The following is an 18,585-nucleotide window of genomic DNA, read 5'->3' as shown; positions in this document are numbered from 1 at the left end:
TATATCAGGTTTTAGCCAAGTCTCTGTAAAAGCTAGAATGTTATGCTCAAAAGAAAGACCATCTACATAGAGATTAGGAAGTTTAGATTTCAGTCCTCTAACGTTCTGGTAACCCAGTTTAAGGGACGAAGCTAGTTTTTTAAACACCAGCAGATGCTGATGTGGCAGGAATAGTATTAGTTATTGTTGTTGGCAAACGAATCGGTTGCCGATTTTTCTTTTTTACAGTATATTCCTTAACTATTATATGTTTCGGCCAAATGTCTTCTCGACATATAGTGTCGAAGATATTGGCAGAAACACTAATTTTGAAGGAACAAATGTCCCGAGAATAAGAAAATTTAAACTCCTTCACCGCAATATTGGAGACGGAGTTTATTGGAGTTTATTAAAACCTGCCCTTAAAGTGTCAATACTATCTCTAGTCAGCCATATGAAAGAGCGCATCTCATTCTCGACCTCCCGGCAAGCATCACATCCAAATTTAAAGCCACCACCTTTAGCAATAGACTCCTTGATTCTGCCTGTGTAACCTGCACACTTAACGTGAACCGCATTGTCACACAACCAACAAAGAATATAATCTTCGGAGTCAACCGCATTAGTGGCAAGTACGCAATTATTTTTTGAGCAGACAACCATTTTATCAAAAAAGTTTAATTTAATTAAAAAAGGAAATACAAAAGAAAAAAAAAAAAAAAAACAAATTCTAAAGGTAAAAAATCTGTGTATAAGAATATACTGACCAGTTCAGTTAACCAGGGTTAATGAGCAGAGTAAGCCTTCACAACTAAACAATTAAAAGAGCAAGAATGCAACAACAATTTGTACGCAAGAGCGCGAGAGTTAGTTAAAACGGTAAAGACACAAAAGCAAAAGAGATAAGCAAAACAACAACACCGCTAATGCAAGTATTGTTTGTTGTAAGTTTTGATTTTATTTACATTTAAACAAAAAACCAAAAGTGGACGGCAAGAATTCGCGAAATGAAAATAAAATTCGGATGCTGAAATTAATATTAATTAAACCGATAATGAATTTAAGAGTTATGGAAAAGTATTTAATCGCGAAAACAAAATAAAAGTCCGTCCTCCGCAACGAGTGAAGGTTTCGAATGACGTGGCATATCCAAACGGATTTATTGTTACAATCCGACCAACTTTGTCGGAGCACGTTCGCAACTGGAGGGTTTCAAACTCAATGTGAAAAATCTGGAGGATATTAGCCAAAATGCCGCCTTGGAATTCAAATTTATTCAACCGCGCACTCCCTATTTCGGAGCTATTGTCGTGAAACTTAATATAAGAGAGTTTATTACGCCTATTAACGACTCTGCCAAATTTGATCAAGATTGGGTGACTATATCATACAGTACCATAGGAACGATCGGTCGGAAACAGTGACTTTTTCAAGAACTTTGTTACTCTCTACGCGATTGCTTTAAAATGAAACATTTGTCAGTTTTATATATCTGTTAATTGCTGTGCCGAATTCGATCAAGATCGGGTGACTATATCATATATATAGCTCCCTTAGGAACGATCGGTAGCAGTGTATGCAATGTCATATTATTTTATGTGTCTTAGTTTAACATAGATATTAATGACTGTGTTAAAATTAATCTCGATCGGGTGACTATATCATATGGCTCCCATGGTAACTTTTATGAATAACTTCGTTACTTTTGACGCGATTGCTTAAAAATTAATAATTTTTTAGTTTTATATATCTGTTAATGATAAATGGTAAATGTTTTCACTTTTATTAGGATCGAGTTAAAAGTAACGAAGTTATTGACAGAAGTAACAAATTTCAAAGAATCACGGGAGCTATACGATATAATCACCCGATAGCTCCGAAAATATGAATTCTCTGTTCTTGTAATTGCAGGAGGAGTCAAGGAGGAGCTTGCGTTGATTTAGACGGACAGAGGGACATGGCTATTTAAACTATTCTCGTCCTGCAAGAATATATGTATATAATTTTTTTGGTCGGATATGCTTCCTTCAAGGCGTACTTCACATCTAACCTAAATTAATAATATACTCTTTTTACAAGGGTATAACATTGAGAAAAATTAAAAAAATTAACTTCATGTCATACGGTTCAGACGTGTAAATTTATTTGCCCTGTAGACGGTTGCCGGAGTGCAATCGATATATATCGGAATGGAAGAGAAAAACACTAAGAATATAATTGGATTTATTTTTCCCCAATAACCAAAAAAGTGACTCCCTGCCTGCATTAATTTGTTTTTCAAAAACAATAAAGTAAGTCGTCTCGCCGACTTAGGTGTACCATACACCAGTAAATCAAATATTTTAATTTTATTAAACAAATCCATTTTCACGTTTATATGCAAAACTCGGCTATTGCGCATTTACAATCAAATATAGGTACATACCAAATTTGGTATCTCTGGCTAGAATAGTTTTTGAGATAAACGCTTTTTTTAAAGTGCGGGGGCGGAAAGGGGCGTGGCAGAAATTTGAAATAAGCTCGACCAATTTACATACTACACGAGTCTACATACCAAATTTGGTGGCTCTAGCTTTTACAGTCTCCGAGATCTAACAAGGGGAACTTCAGGTATGCTAATCACCGATTTGGATTAGGATTTTTGGATATGTTGTAGAATACCCCGTAATTTGAAGCTGTGTGAAATATTTCGGCGCACTATTCTATATTTTTCAGAAAAATCGCGTTTAAAGTTATAGCTTTTAAAATTAAACCTTAATTTAAATCATTTCTCGTGAATGAAAAATAAAGATTTTCCAGTTTTATTTCAATGCCTTTGAAATGACCAATGGACTGCAACGATAATTCAATACGAATTAATCTAATATCTACTTACTTTTGAAACATATCTGTAATCAGATGATCTCATCAGGCCCCCAGTGGCCTGTAAATATCTTAATGTGTTTCGAAGAGAACCGCCGGTGCACCCATGATTACCGTAAGAAACGCTGCAATCCACAATTTGTTGTGCACTAAGGGACAAAAGTTTTCCAGTGCGTTTAAAAATTTGACCCTCTATACTCTCGGCAATACTAAACGCATAGCATGATCCACAGTTTTGTTGATTATGCGCTAATGTAGTAAAACCTTTTTTCCTCCAATCAAAGCTGTCTGGAACATTCTTCATTTGTGATACACCAACAACTTCCGTCATATCTTCTGTGTCGCTGTAACGTTGACTCCTTATTAAACGCAAATACGCTTTGAGGTAGGATTCGGTATTCTACAGAAAAAAACACATTTTTGCTTAGAAACAATCTTTAATTATAGACCAATGTATACCAAATCTGCCAAAGCATTGGTTTCCAAGGTAAAACTGCTATTACTGTACTTGTAAAGTTTATTATGGTCATTGACAAGTTTACAGTTTTCTTGAAATGCTTCAAAGCCTCGTAATTCATCATATCCACGATAGTAGCTCTTGTTGTTTATTTTCTGAAATATCACAAAGCATGTAAACAAATTTATAAATTTAAAAATAAACACTTTATTAACCTTATAAGTTTCAAATTCTTCTTTGCAAGTAAGAGAGGTAAGATCAGATTTACATTTAACCAAAGTTTTATTTGGAACAAAAAAAACAACACATAAAAAGAATTAACTTAAGCATTGTGATAATTTTGAAAATGTCTAATACTTGTTCAAGGCGATTCACTAACTACAATTCAGTAAGGGCAATATATATTAATCTTTTTGAATGTGTGCTTTAATACAAATGTAAGGGCTGGTTTTTTTTACATTAGGGTTCCTCAAAGATGTAGAGTAAAATTGCTAAGATATATGTACATACATACATATGTATGTATGTATGTATGTAATTGAATGTATGTATGTGTGTATGTAATTGAATTTGTCTTTTGCAATTTTATATATACATACATATATATATATATATATATATATTGACAGAAGTAACATATATAATAATATATAATAAAATATCAAAGAAGTTAAATTGGGCTATGCTGAAGTTTATATACCCTTGCAGTCCTTGACAATAATAATTTTACATGTTCAAAACTTGTTTTCTGCAACTCAATTCATCAATACACAAACAAAACAATTTTACTCTTCATACTACAATTTGTTCTTCTTTCCTCATTCCCTACTGTTACTTGTGTTCTTTTTATCCGATCAGATTCAAATTGGAATCTGAGTTTTTATATCCAATACTATCATCGTAGTAAATTTCATGGGGATACCCCAATTTTTATGAAAATGTTTCTTCTATGTTTTCTGCAACTCAATTCATCAATATACAAACAAAACAATTTTACTCTTCATACTACAATTTGTTCTTCTTCCTCTCTCATTCCCTAAGCAAAGCAACGCACGCATACACATACAGTTCATGTAGCGTTGCGTCTGTGTGTGTATGCATGTGCTCTGTTGATTTGATGATGACATAGTAGGCAGTAAGCAGCGCTGCCGGCAGAGATTGAACCGATTTATATTGACTGTAACTTGTTCTAACTTGTGTTCTATTCTATTGAAATTTTTGAATCTAAGTTTTTATATCCAATACTATCATCGTAGTAAATTTCATGGGGATACTCCAATTTTTATGAAAATGTTTGTTCTGGAGCCATATGATATAGTGGTCCGATCCTGACAATTTTCATACTTTATATCACCCGGATAATAAAAAGCCCCTAAAAAAATTTTATCGCGATAGCTCTTAAGATGGCTGAGTAAAACGCATACGCACCGACGGACGGACGGACAGACGGACATGGCTATATCGACTCAGCTTCTCAGGCTGATCAAGAATATATATACTTTATGGTCGGAAACGTCTCCTTCTGTGCGTTACAAACATCTGACCAGTTTTATAATACCCTCTGCAAGGGTATAAAAAATATATACAAATATACAAAATGCACCAAACACTCATCACGAAAAAAACTAATTAATTTGCCAAATTATGCAAATAAAACACAAGGGTGTCAAGCAAACTACACTAGCGAAAGCGTAAACAAACTAAGCACAATTACAAGTTGAGAGAAACAATAAATATTGATAAAAATTGGGAGTTATGAAAAAACACGACCGTCCGTCAGACAGTAGAAAAGCTTTCTTGATCAATTAGGCAGAGCCAAATATTTTTCTTGTCTTGACCTTACTTCAACATCTAAAAACCGCACTAAGTCATCCACCAATAACCAAGTCATAACAATAACAGTATCCAGATTTTAATAGAGAATTTTGCATCACAACCGATGCTAGTAAATTCGCTTGTTAAGCAATAAATCAACAATTGAACAAGAACTAACAGCAATACACTGGGCTATAACATATTTTTATGTACAGGGGGGGGGGTCATTTAAAGTGGAAGGATTTGCTTTTGCAACAGCAAAGTAAAAAGTGGAATTAAAAAATTTTTTTTTTGAAATTCATTTATTCAAGTCTAAGGAGATTTGTTCTTACTACTTTTTGAATATGATATCTCGTAAATGACCGCCTCTGGCCTTGGCCGCAAAATGTGCCCCTTTTTTCGGCATTTCGCATCCCTTTGCCCAATGTTTCGGCCGGTATGGCAGCAATTTCTTGTCGGATATTGTCTTTCAGCGCAGCCAGGGTCCTTGGTTTACCAGTGTATACCTTGGATTTTAAATATACAAATAAAAAAAGTCAGGAGGCGTTAAATCAGGTGATCTAGGTGGCCAGTCATAATCGCCGTTTTTCGATATTAATCTTCCGGGGAACATTTCGCGCAATAAATTGGTCATGGCATGCGCTGTATGGCATGTAGCGCCGTCCTGTTGGAACCAGTAATTATCCAATTCATTTTTACGAACAAATGGCAATAAAAAATCGGTTATCATTGTCCGATAACGCTCCCCATTCACGGTTACCGTTGCTCCATGCTCCAAGGAAGTACGGGCCGATAACTCTATCGGCATAAGGTAAAAAAGGTAAAAAGGTTGCGTTTCGATGAATTGAGGGTTATCAGAAGCATTAAACCGTCAATTTTGTTTATTCACTCCTCCATTCAAGTTGAAATACGCCTCATCAGACATTATGTCCCACCCTTTATATGAAAACACATTTTTAGTAAAAAGTAACCATCGTCCACTATCATACCTAGTTTCTATGAAAAACTAACGAGAATGAGGCTAGATTTAGGGGAATATGACTTTACTGTAGTGTATCTGAGGGGGAAAGAAAACTACGCAGCCGATGCATTGTCTCGGATAAATTTCAATGAAATAAAATCAATCCAGCATCAGGCTCAAAATATACTGCGAGTAACCACTCGATTACAAAGTAAAGAACAAAGCAAGCACCCAGTTTCGACTGGCATGAATAAAAATCCGTCACATAGTAAAGAGTTAGCTATCGCTGAAACGTCTCAGTCAAGAAACGTGCTCGAATTTCATTAAAATTCGATAAAATAAAAATAATAAAGAAAATAATTTACACGTTTGACCATGCTATTAATGAAAGTATCGATTAAGATAACTTTTTTCACAGCTTGAAAAAGTAGCTGATGGCACCGCCGCTAGAATATAAAAATCAGGTAGCTTCAGAACTATGTATATAAGCTTCTAGGAATAGACTACGTCACTTCCACAGCATATCACCATCAAACTTTAGGAACCATTGAACGAAACCATAGGACATTCAATGAATATCTTAAAATGTATATTTCTTCAGATAAAACGAATTGGGACACATGGCAGTGCTATGATACCACGCCATCAACACTGCATGAGCAATGTCGAATTAATTTTTGGAACAATTCCCAACCCCTATAGTTTTATGACATCCATTAAGATAGACCCAGTCTACAATATTAATGCTTACGACAAAGAAGTAAAATAAAGATTACAATGTGCACGTAAAAAAGTTCAAATATTAGTAAAAATATCAAAGTTATATGTTCAACTCAATTCATCAATATAAAACTCAATTCATCAATATAAAAACAAAACAGTTTACTCCTCATACTACAATTTATACTTCTTCTTCCCTCATTCCCTAAGCAAAGCAACTCACGCATACACATACAGTTTATGTAGCGTTGCGTGTGTGTGTGTATGCATGTGCTCTGTTGAAGACATATGACGTAGTAGGCAGCAAGCAGTGCTGCCGGCAGCGATTGAACCGACTTATATTGACTGTTACTTGTGTTCTGTTTATCCGATCAGATTCAAATTGGAATCTGAGTTTTTATATCCAATACTTTCATTGTAGTAAATTTCATGGGAATACCCCAATTTTTATGAAAATGTTTCTTCTAGAACTATATGAAATAGTAGTCCGATCCTGATGATTTTCATACTTTATCTTAACCGGGTACAAGAAAGACCCAAAAAAAAATTGCGAGGGCAGAAAGGGGCGTGGCAGAAATTTGAAATTAACTCGACCAATTCACATATATACTACATGAGTCTACATACCAAATTTGATGGCTCTAGCTTTTACAGTCTCCGAGATCCAAGTGTTCATACGGACAGACGGGCAGACGGACGGACAGGCCAACAAGGCCAGATCGACTCACCCTATGGGTGTATGGTATAAAAACTACATAAAATTTTCTCATCGAGGTTTGCGTGCGTTTTTGTGTGCGTTACAAACAGCTGACCAATTTTATAATACCCTCTGCAAGGGTATAATAATATATAATATCTATATACATACATATATGTATATAAAATTCTCGTGTCACAGTTGTCGTTCCCATACTTCTCCGAAAAGGCGTGACCGATAGGATGAAATTTTTTGTGCTTATCCGGTATCTATGATAATCGGCAAACATCTATTTTTGGTCCCCCAAAATGTGGTTCATATACCACATTCTTACATATCTACACATTCTAACATACATATGTATGTACAAACATACTTACAATAAGTAAGCTATTTTTTGTCTACACTAGAAATTACTGGGAAATTATTTACATGGCAAAACAAAGTTTGCCGGGTTTTCTAGTTAAAGATGGACTAACAAAAAATATTGTTCAAGCTTTAGCATTAAGAGATTGATATTGTTTAATAGTGTCACTGTCATAATTGTTTAATTAATGATATATAATTTTAAGGTATATATTAGAATATTTAAAAAAAAAATGTTTGCCATGCTTATTTCACGCATATACCACATTCTTACATACGCACATACATACATACGATAAATAAGCTTCTTTTTGTCTACACTAGAAATTACTAGTAAATTACTAGATACCGGCTCAAACAAAAACTACCCAGCTTCTCTAAGAGAAGTAGTAGAAGAAAAAGCCACAAGAATTACGGTCTCACGGTCGCCTTATAATTCCCCCCGTATGGATAGTCCCTAAAAAGAGCGACAGCCTTGGAAATAAGAAATATAGGATGGTCGTCGATTAAAGAAAGCTCAATGCAGTTACAGTTTCGGATAAGTATTTTATCCCTGAAATTGGAGAAATAGTTGCCCAATTGAGCAACAAAAAGTATTTCTCTGTTCTCGATCTAAAGAGCGGATTGCATCAGATTTCCCTTAAGGAATCTGATATTGAAAAAACGGCAGTTGCTCTAAATGGAGGGATATATGAATTCACAAGACTCCCTTTCGGCCTAAAGAATTCCCCATCAATATTCCAAAAAGCTCTTGATGACATTTTGAGAGATCTCATTGAAAAAATTTGTTAGTTGTTTGATGTAGTAGTCTAGTACTTTCTATGTATTTTCAAGAAGGTAAATGTAAATTTCTAAGAAATAGTGTTGATTTTCTAAACGTAGTAATTTCAAGGGAGAGGAGTTAAAAGCAATCCAGAGAAAATTCAAGCCATTAAAAATTTCCCCATACCAAAGAACCTAAAACAAATAAGGTCTTTCCTCGGATTATCTAGTTACTACAGAAGATTTGTCAAAGATTTGGCCAGGTTAGCTAGACCCCTGACTGCGTTAGTGCGAGGAGAACATGGCAGAGCTAAAAAGAATGTCTCAAGCAAGATTGAAATCCGATTCGGTGAAGCCGAACTCGATGCCTTCGAGAAAGTGAAAAATGCATTACTGTCACAAGACTTAATGTTAGCATACCCTAATTTTAAACAAGGTTTCCATCTAACCACTGATGCTTCAAACGTTGCATTAGGAGCTTCTGTAAAACAAAATGGTAGACGGTATACGGCAAATCCAAAGTGATCATTTACACCAACCACTCTCACTTATGCTTTCAGTCCAAAAAATAACAACACAAAACTTAAAAAGAAATGGAAAAGTTAACTGGAAGAATATAATTACGAGTTAAAATTAAGACCACAATAAAACAAAAAAAAACCCCGTCTCAATTTTCGATCCAGTTAAAATCAATCTAACTTAGACCGCGTCAAAGTATGTATAACCTTGCAAATTTTTTGGTAACTCTTTTTTTTAACTATAGCCATCAAAGTGGAAAAACGTTTTTTGTAAAAAGCCTAAAGCTTGCGAAAGAAAGGCCTACAATCTTATCATAGGAAAAAACAAAGTTCTTGAAAAAAATCACTATTTTCCACCGATCGTTCCTATGAGAGCTATATGATATAGTCACCCGATCTTGATCGAATTCAATTAACAGCAATTAACATATATATAAAACTGACAAGTTTAATTTAAAAGCAATCGCGTAGAGAGTAACGAAGTTATTGACGAAAGTCACTGTTTTCGATCGATCGTTCCTATGGGAGCTAAATGATATATAAATGATCAGCTGATTTTGATCGAATTTGGCAGCGTCGTTTATAAGTGTAATAAGCTTACTAATATTAAATTTCACAACAGCTCTGAAGCTAAGCACTTATATCATAACATGCAAGACTTAGACCCAAAAAGCACGTCGCAAATTCGGCAATATACAAAGATAACGGCACACTTGTGAAAACAAAGAGTGGTCCCACTCATTTGGTGGACCATTGGACTCAGCCAATGCCGCCGCCTGCGACGATGTCAAGTACCCCCATACACCAATAGGGTAAAATGGTATAACTAAGTCGCCAAAATGTATGTAACAGGCAGAAGGAAGCTTCTCCGACCCTATAAAGTATATATATTCTTGATCAGCATCAACAGCCGAGTAGATCTAGCCATGTCCGTCAATCCGCCTGTCCCTCCGTCCATTTGTATGAACACTCAAATCTCAGAGGCTATAAAAGCTAAAGCCACCAAATTTGATATGTATGTAAGTTAACAAACAATCCAACGAAATGCCTTCGCACTAAGTCTAAGAACAATCTGTGCAGCTGCAACGGCGATGTGACGAATTCCATATAAACATAAATATGCTGACACAGCGTCTGACCAAGAGGCCATAGCATGACCATACGCCTTACATATTTACTTCTTATGTATTTAGCTTTAGATTCATATTCTTATTTATGTACTTAGGTTTAGTTCTCTTTTATTTTCTTCAACATATTCAGTTTTTGTATAACCCTTTAACAATAAAGACACATAACTCCGGCATTGGCCGTAACAAAATTATAATTGCTAATATATTGCTGATCCACAAGGACGGTGATTCAGATACCTAATCGTATCTCATCCTAATCAACATAAATTAACCCATAAGTTGGATCCCACCAACGGCAACCCCTAACAGAAACCAGTTGTCTTAATTGGCGCCCAACCGGAATTGGATTACCCTCTAAGAATCCACACCCTACCAACATGTAAGTGACTGTTCGGAAAAAATAAAAACAAATTATAATATATAAATTTAAAACCAAACAAATATAAAAAAAATATCAAAGAAGCTAACGTCGGCTATGCCGAAGTTTATATACCCTTACAGTCCTTGGTAATAATAATTTTACATGTTTAAAATTTGTTTTCTGCAACTCAATTCATCAATACACAAACAAAACAATTTTACTCTCATATTATCACATATGTAAATTTCATAGCATACTCGATTTTTATGAAAATGTTTCTTCTAGTTCTTCTAGAGCAATATGATATAGTGGTCCGATCCTGATGGTTTTCATACTTTATTTTTGACGGGTAATAAAAACCCCCTATCAGCCCGATAGCTCTTAAGACGGCTGAGTAAAACGCGTACGCACAGACGGACGACAGACGGACAGACGGACATGGCTATATCAACTCAGCTTCTCACGCTGATCAAGAATATATATACTTTATGGGGTCGGAAACGTCTCCTTCTGTGCGTTACAAACATCTGATCAATTTTATAATACCCTCTGCAAGGGTAAAGTGATCTTGTGGGTAATTTGCATTGAATTTATTTATTTTATTTTTTTTTTTTTTAACGTTTAATATATATTTGTTGAATCTACTCTTAAATTAGAGCCTAACAACAAGTTTGAGATATTTTTCTTAATCTAGTACTTAAGATAAATCCTGGGGATATTGGAGGCGGCCCGAATCACTTGTTATTGGGTTGGTCTGTCATTTCTTTTAAGACGAGTTCTATTATTAGTTCGCGTAAGGGAATTGGCAAGAACATTTGGGTGTGCATCCAGTTTCGCAGAATACTTTAGTTGTTGACTACCTATTTCAGATTTTACGCTAGGTATATTTAGATCATTTTGAATGTTCCGTATACACCGCGGGGCCCCCGTGATTGATCTTAAAATTTTCGACTGCGCTCTTTGTATAATATCGACATTGCTGGTACTTGCCTTCCCCCATAGTACGGCTCCGTAAGTCCAGATGGGTTTTAGTAGGGAGTTGTATAGGAGGACTTTATATTCCAGACGAAGAGGGGACCGAGCATTGATGATCCAATGTAGGCTACTCGCTTTCAGTTTAAGCTGTGACTTTTTTGCTTCGATGTGCTTGCGCCAAGTTAGTCTTCTGTCTAGGTGGATGCCAAGGTAAGTGACATCCACGGCTTGGGGAACTGGTACGTTGTTTAGCATTAGAGCTGGACAGTTTCTTCTGTTAAGCGTAAATGTAACATGTTTGCATTTCTGCTCGTTGACCCGGATACGCCAGGTTGCTAGCCATTCCTGTACCACCTTGAGGTGTTCCTCTAATTTTGCAGAGGCTTGTATTGGGCATTTGGATCTGCTGAGGATTGCCGTGTCATCGGCAAAAGTGGACGTTGTAATTCCTAAACTCGTTGGTAAGTCTGCAGTGTACAGTAGTACACTAGTACACTAGCTTTGATTTCAAAATCAGCCGAAACGGAGCCATTAGATCTTACAGTGAATTTCCTATTGTAAAGGTAAGATTCCATGAGTTTGTGGGTGTACTGTGGCAGCTTTTGCCGGATCTTGAACATCAGACCCTCCAGCCAAACTCTATCGAATGCCTGGGCAACGTCGAGAAAGACAGCCGCACAGTATTCTTTTAGTTCGAATGCTGTTCGTATTTCGGATGTTATGCGATTGACTTGTTCAATTGTACCATGTTTTTCGCGGAAGCCGAACTGGTGTGAAGGGATTGTGTTCTCCGATGCCAGAAATGAGTTTAGTCGGATCTGCAGGACCTTTTCAAAAAGCTTCGAAAGACATGGCAGCAAACTAATTGGCCTATAGGATGATGGCTGGGTTTTGTCCTTTCCCACTTTAGGAATCATGATGATAGTGGACCTTTTCCATGTTCTTGGGAAGTAGCCAATTCTTATTATAGCGTTGAACAGTTTGCAGATGTATTGTATGGCAATGATAGGGAGTTCCAGGATCATTTTCGGTGTGATTAGGTCATGGCCAGGGGCTTTTTTTGGCTTTATGTGGTTTTTAATAACTGCAGTGATCTCGTCCGATTGGAGTTCCAAGTACTCACTATCCGTTAGTGTGATCGAAGGGGGAAGTACAGATGAGTTTGATGTTGGATTTGGCTGGAAAACCATTTTAAGATGTGTGGCAAATACGGATGCCCTCTCTGCGGGCCCATCCACCGGTTGGACTCCTTATCGGTGAAATTGTCTCTGTAGGAGCGCTTAAAGTTGGGTGGGCTTTCCACAGAGGATGTTTGGTGCTGGTTGGGCTGAGCTTTTCTATGTATTTCCTTTGAGCTTTCCTCTTGTCTTAACGCCTTGGAGAGGTTGCGATTAGTCATGTTTTGATTGAGTGAGATCAATAGGGCCTCTAAACCACTTGGAGTTTGCTGGCCAAGCTCTGGTGCGCTAGGTTGCGGATTCTGTAGATGGTGGAGTGACGGGGTCTCTTTTGCGGGCTCCGTCTGTCCAGTTCGGAGCACACTAGCGAAGGATACACTAGGACTGTATGTAGCAGGCATGTTAGATGATCTAACAGCCTTGGCAAAGAATACCTCCGGTGTAGTTTTAGAGGCGTTGAATTTATTTGTATTGAATTTAATTGTGAGTTTTAATCTGTGCGATTATATTGTTAGATTGAATTCGCTAAGACACTGTGTTAGACAACTGCCAACGAGTTTCTATAGGGACATTAAAAGAGAATCTGATAGCGACGAAGATATTATAGTACAATCTAGGCCTCAGGCACTCGATCAAACAGAAATGGATCCACAAATGTTAAAAGGTATAATAGAGAGCACAGTCAGCACCGCGCTTAACACATAAGTACAACGCATAAGAGGCGAGATTCACGCCGAACTCGAACATCTGAGAAACCAAGTAAACTCACTTAGAATTGAAGCACCCCAAGTACAGGTGTACGAAAGCGTAACAATTGACCCCAGCATTAGATGTGAGGTTAGACTCGACGCTGCGAAATCGGTGCCGTATTTTAATGGTGACCATGAAGAATATGTGTCTTGGAGACAATCAGCAGTAGAGGCATATCAGGCCTACAAGGGATACTATGGATACTATACACTGCCGCACGCGCAGTGCTTACCACACATAGCTCTGTGCTAAATTTCGATGCAATCATTGCTAGACTTGATTGCACATACGCCGATAAAACGTCTCTGCGCGTTCTCAGGCATCAATTAGAAATGGTCAGACAAGGAGACCTAGAATTAATGCAATACTATGATGAGGTTGAGAAAAAACTCACTCTTATTACAAATAAAATTGCCATGACGCATGAGGAGCAAATAGCGGTCATTCTTAATACAGAAATTAGGAGCGATGCTCTGCACGCCTTCATGGCAGGCCTGAGGAGGCCTATTAAGGCACTAGTTATACCAGCACAGCCCAAAGATTTGCCTTCGGCTTTAGCACTGGCTCGCGAGGCTAAGAATAGCATAAAAAGGAGCATATTTGCTGCTACGTATGCTAAAGCAATTGAAGCAATTTCCCAGGGGAAAATAATAAGCAAGGGAATCGCTCAATGCCCAGACAGGGAAAACATTTTGAGAAAAACTCCTATTTTACAGGAAAACAAGTTCAAAACAGACCCCAACAGGGTGAGCATGGAACAACCTCAAACAGTAAACAAATTCGAGCCCAAGACCAAGCACAACCGATGGATGTTGATATATCAGTTTCCAAGCTGAGACAGCAGACTGGTTGGGGTAAAACCCGCGGTAGCGCCACTTACGGCGAATCTCAGAGCGTATGACTGGACAGAGTCGCCAGAATGTTAACAACATTTCTCAAAAAGACTCGGCCCGAGACCAACAGTACGCGCGTATGGCAGAGTCCGCCATCGCAGAGGCTAGCGATGAGAACGACTCCATACCGGACAATGATCTGCTAAATTTTTTAGAGAACGCTCCCAACTGCCGTTCGTCGAACGACAGTTGGCTGGTAGAACACTAAAAATTCTAATCGACACTGGGGCGGCAAAGAATTATGTAAAACCCGTAAAGGAGTTAAGAAACATAACACTTGTCGACATTTCATTTTAGACACCCTCGATACTTTTGATGCCATAATAGGCTCCGCTTTGCTAACAATTCACACAGTAGACAACCAAGAAGTGTACTCCAAGTCTTACCCATATCCTATGGGTGTAGCCGATTTTGTTAATAACGAAATCGCTCAATTATGAAAGACGGCATTATAAGACCATCTCGGTCTGCGTACAACAGTCCTGCATGGGTTGTTGAAAAAAAGGCTTGGACTCAAACGGTAACAAAAACAAACGTCTCGTTATTGACTTTCGAAAGTTAAACGAGCGAACCATTGCCGACCGGTACCCAATACCAAGCATTCCAATGATTCTAGCAAATCTTGGATAGGCATAATTTTTCACGACTTTGGACTTAAAATCTGGGTGCCACCAAATTTATCTAGCTGAAAAGGATCGCGCGAAAACGCCGTTCTCAGTAAACGGAGCGAAATACGAATTCTGTCGCTTACCCTTTGGTTTGAAAAATGCCGGAAGCATATTTCAGAGAGCAATCGATGATGTTCTAAGGGAACAAATCGGGAAAATATGCTACGTCTACGTAGATGACGTGTTAATATTTTCTGAAAATGAAGACGAGCATATCAAACACATTGACACTGTTTTCCTGCTGCTTTGCAACGCTAACATGAGAGTGTCGAAAGAAAAGACAAAATTTTTTAAAGAAAGCGTCGAATATTTGGGTTTGATCGTCTCTAGTGACGGAACAAAAACTGACCCCGAAAAGGTCAAGGCAATTCAGGAGTACCCCGAGCCAAAGAGCCTCTATTCACTCAGATCTTTTTTGGGCCTTGCTAGTTATTACAGGGCGTTTATTAAGGATTTTGCAGCAATCGCAAGACCTTTAACCGACATACTGAACGGCGAAAATGGAAAAGTAAGCAAGCACTTGTCCAAAAGGTCCCAATCGACTTTGATGAATCGTAACGTCACACTTTTGTCCGCTTAGGAAACATTCTGGCCGAGGATGTCACACTCATGTACCCGAACATTTAAAAACCTTTCGACCTCACAATCGACGCTTCTGCCGACGGGATTTGAGCAGTGTTGTCCCAGGGCGGGAGGCCAATAACAATGACATCCCGAATATTAAAGCAGAGTGAATCACTTTACGCCATTAATGAAAGGGAGTTGTTGGCAATCATGTGGGCTCTTGGAAAACTACCGACCTACCTGTATGAAACTAGAGAGTTGCACATTTTTACAGATCACCAACCGCTCACATTTTCCGTGTCACAAAAAAAACACAAATGCGAGAATTAAAAAGTGGATGGCATTTATTGAAGAACGTAACGCTCAATTTCATTGCAAGCCAGGGAAAGAAACCCTAGTGGCAGATGCCTTATCAAGGCAAAATGTGAATGCCCTACAAGATGAAATTCAATCATCTGCTGCCACCGTCCACAGTGAGCTTTCCTTGACCTACACAATCAAGACAACGGACAAGCCTGTTAGCGCTACAACTTGCATCGGAGACTAATTCTGTTCGGCAGCAAAACTCGTCATGTGATTCAATTCACAGACAAAAACGATCTCCTTGAATCCTTAAAGCTTGTAGTGAACCGTGATGTTGTAAATGCATTTCATTGCGATCTTCCTACATTAGCCGCCTTTCAACATGAATTATTGCGACATTTCCCCACAACAAAGTTTTGACATTGCAAGAACATGGTTACTGATATAACCAACAAAGATGATCAGATTCAGATAGTTAATACCGACCATAATCGCGCACATGGAGCAGCGCAAGAAAATATCAAATACTTCGGGAGTATTACTTCCCAAAAATGGCCAAATTAACCAATGAAGTCCTCTTAAATTGCAAAGTCTGCACTTCAGCTAAGTACGACCGTCACCCAAAAAAAAAAGAACTTGGGCAAACATCTATTCCGTCTTATCCCGGCGAAATGCTGCATATCGATATATTCTCCACTGACCACAAGCTATTCCTAACCTGCGTGAACAAGTTTTCCAAATTTGCTGTTGTACAACCCGAACAATTGTTATCCCGAACAATAACCGATATTACTATCCCCATTTTGCAATTACTCAATATTTTTCCAAAAATAAAGACATTTTATTGTGACAACGAAGCATCGTTTAATTCAGAGACGATAACTTCGATGTTAAAAAATCAATTCGAAATAGACGTAGTAAACGCACCTCCATTGCATTGCTGCTCGAATGGACAAGTGGAACGATTCCACAGTACATTGCTAGAGATAGCCAGATGCATGAAAATTGATAAACAACTTAATGATACGACCCAGATCATAGTAAAGCAGCAATAGAATATAATAAAGCAATTCATTCGGTTACAGAAGAAAAGCCAATAGTCGTTATCGATGCACAACACAGTGATTTGCGGGAAAATTTTAAAGACAGAATAAACAAAGCACAACAAAATCAACTCAACAGATGCAACCCAGATAGGCAAAATAGGGTGTTTGACGTAGGCAAAAGATGAGGGCGCAATCAAACAAGAATTGAAAAGAGCGGGAGAGCGCGTCAAATTGAACATGTGCAAGAACAATTTATACGCAAGAGCGCGAGTGTTAGTTACATCGATAGAGAAACAAAAGCAAAAGAGATAAGCAAAACAACAACACCGCCGATGCAAGTTTCGTTGTAGGTCTTAATTTATGTAAAAAAATAAATTTAAAAAAAAAAAGCGACAATGAAAATAAAATTCGGATACTAAAATTTTAATTAAACCGAAAAATAGTTTAAAAGTTATAGAAGAGGTTTTAGTCGCGAGAAAAAAATTAAATTTGATAAGCGCAAAAAAAAACACGTGTTTAATTTATGTTATATATTAAACATGAAAAATCGGCAACAGATTCGCCTGCCAACAACAACAACAAACACTGTTCCTGCCGCATCAGCAACTGCTGGTGTGTCAAAAAACTAGTTTCGTCCCTTAGCCTGGGTTACCAGAACGTAAGAGGACTGAAATCTAAACTTCCTAATCTCTATGTAGACTGTCTTTCTTTTGAACACAACAGACGTGGCTAAAACCTGGTATAGCTGATGCATCAAACAAACTTTTCTATATTCAGACGTGACTAGATTTCTCGCGTAGGCGGTGGCGTTTTGATAGCTGTTGATGCTGCTTTATCATCTGAAATAACTAAATTTTTATTACACAGGAGATTCAGTTTGTCGGTGTTAAAGTAAATTTTGTAATCTTTTAATGCTTTTATTACTTGCTCATAAATTCCACCATCGTTAGACATAGTGGTCTATTTAAATCATTCAGAGGCAATTCAGTTTGTCTCCTCTTTAGTTTCCAGTCAAGACATGCTTAAGTTTTAGGTGATTTTAATTTACCTGCTTTAGCATGGTCACTAACAGATGAATCTACCATGTTGCTGCCTTCTACGTCACATGACATTATTCATGGCCTTTAAGGCTTATCATTGATCCAGGTCAATCCTGTTTTAAATTCTAATGGAAAATCGTTAGTTCTAATTTTTGTATTGGATTCTTCGTTTTACGATGGTTCTAGGATTGCACAAGCTGGGTATATTAACTCGCCTGAGTTATTAGCTTTTATCGGTACCATGTAGACGGAGTAGACATCCTATTATACCTTTAACCCTTTGCCGTTGTTCTTCTAACCTCTGTTCTGATTACAACCTTCTAATCCCTGTAATCTGCTCAGAGTCTTCTATTAATATACTTAAAACATCTATCCTTTCCTATTTAGTTAATAGATAGCTAAGTTAAAAGATATTCTGTTTCTTCTATTCTATATATGTGCACGCGATTCGTGCCGTGCGTTATACGGCTGCACCCCTCGGTCGGTTGGGTGGGAGTTGGGCAGTTATCTGCTTGGGCTCGCGCATAACAGGCTTTGTCC

General features: G+C 37.6%; 1 protein-coding gene across 1 annotated transcript in view; it reads right to left on the bottom strand.

The window, feature by feature from the left end:
* CtsL4 (Cathepsin L4) overlaps positions 1–3,674 on the bottom strand; it is a 311,687-nt gene extending 308,013 nt beyond the window's left edge. Inside the window, exons 1-3 of the mRNA XM_068283954.1 lie at positions 3,514–3,674; positions 3,301–3,453; positions 2,855–3,241 (exon numbers count right to left, since the gene is read on the bottom strand). Coding sequence (XP_068140055.1) covers positions 2,855–3,172 — 318 coding nt within the window. The 5' untranslated portion in view covers positions 3,173–3,241; positions 3,301–3,453; positions 3,514–3,674. The remainder of the gene's footprint in view (positions 1–2,854; positions 3,242–3,300; positions 3,454–3,513) is intronic.
* Between the last annotated feature and the right edge of the window lie 14,911 nt (positions 3,675–18,585).

The sequence above is a fragment of the Drosophila tropicalis genome, unplaced genomic scaffold, assembly GCF_018151085.1.
Source record: "Drosophila tropicalis isolate 14030-0801.00 unplaced genomic scaffold, ASM1815108v1 contig_258, whole genome shotgun sequence".
NCBI lineage: Eukaryota > Metazoa > Arthropoda > Insecta > Diptera > Drosophilidae > Drosophila > Drosophila tropicalis.
This window is presented reverse-complemented; position numbering and strand designations above follow the sequence as displayed.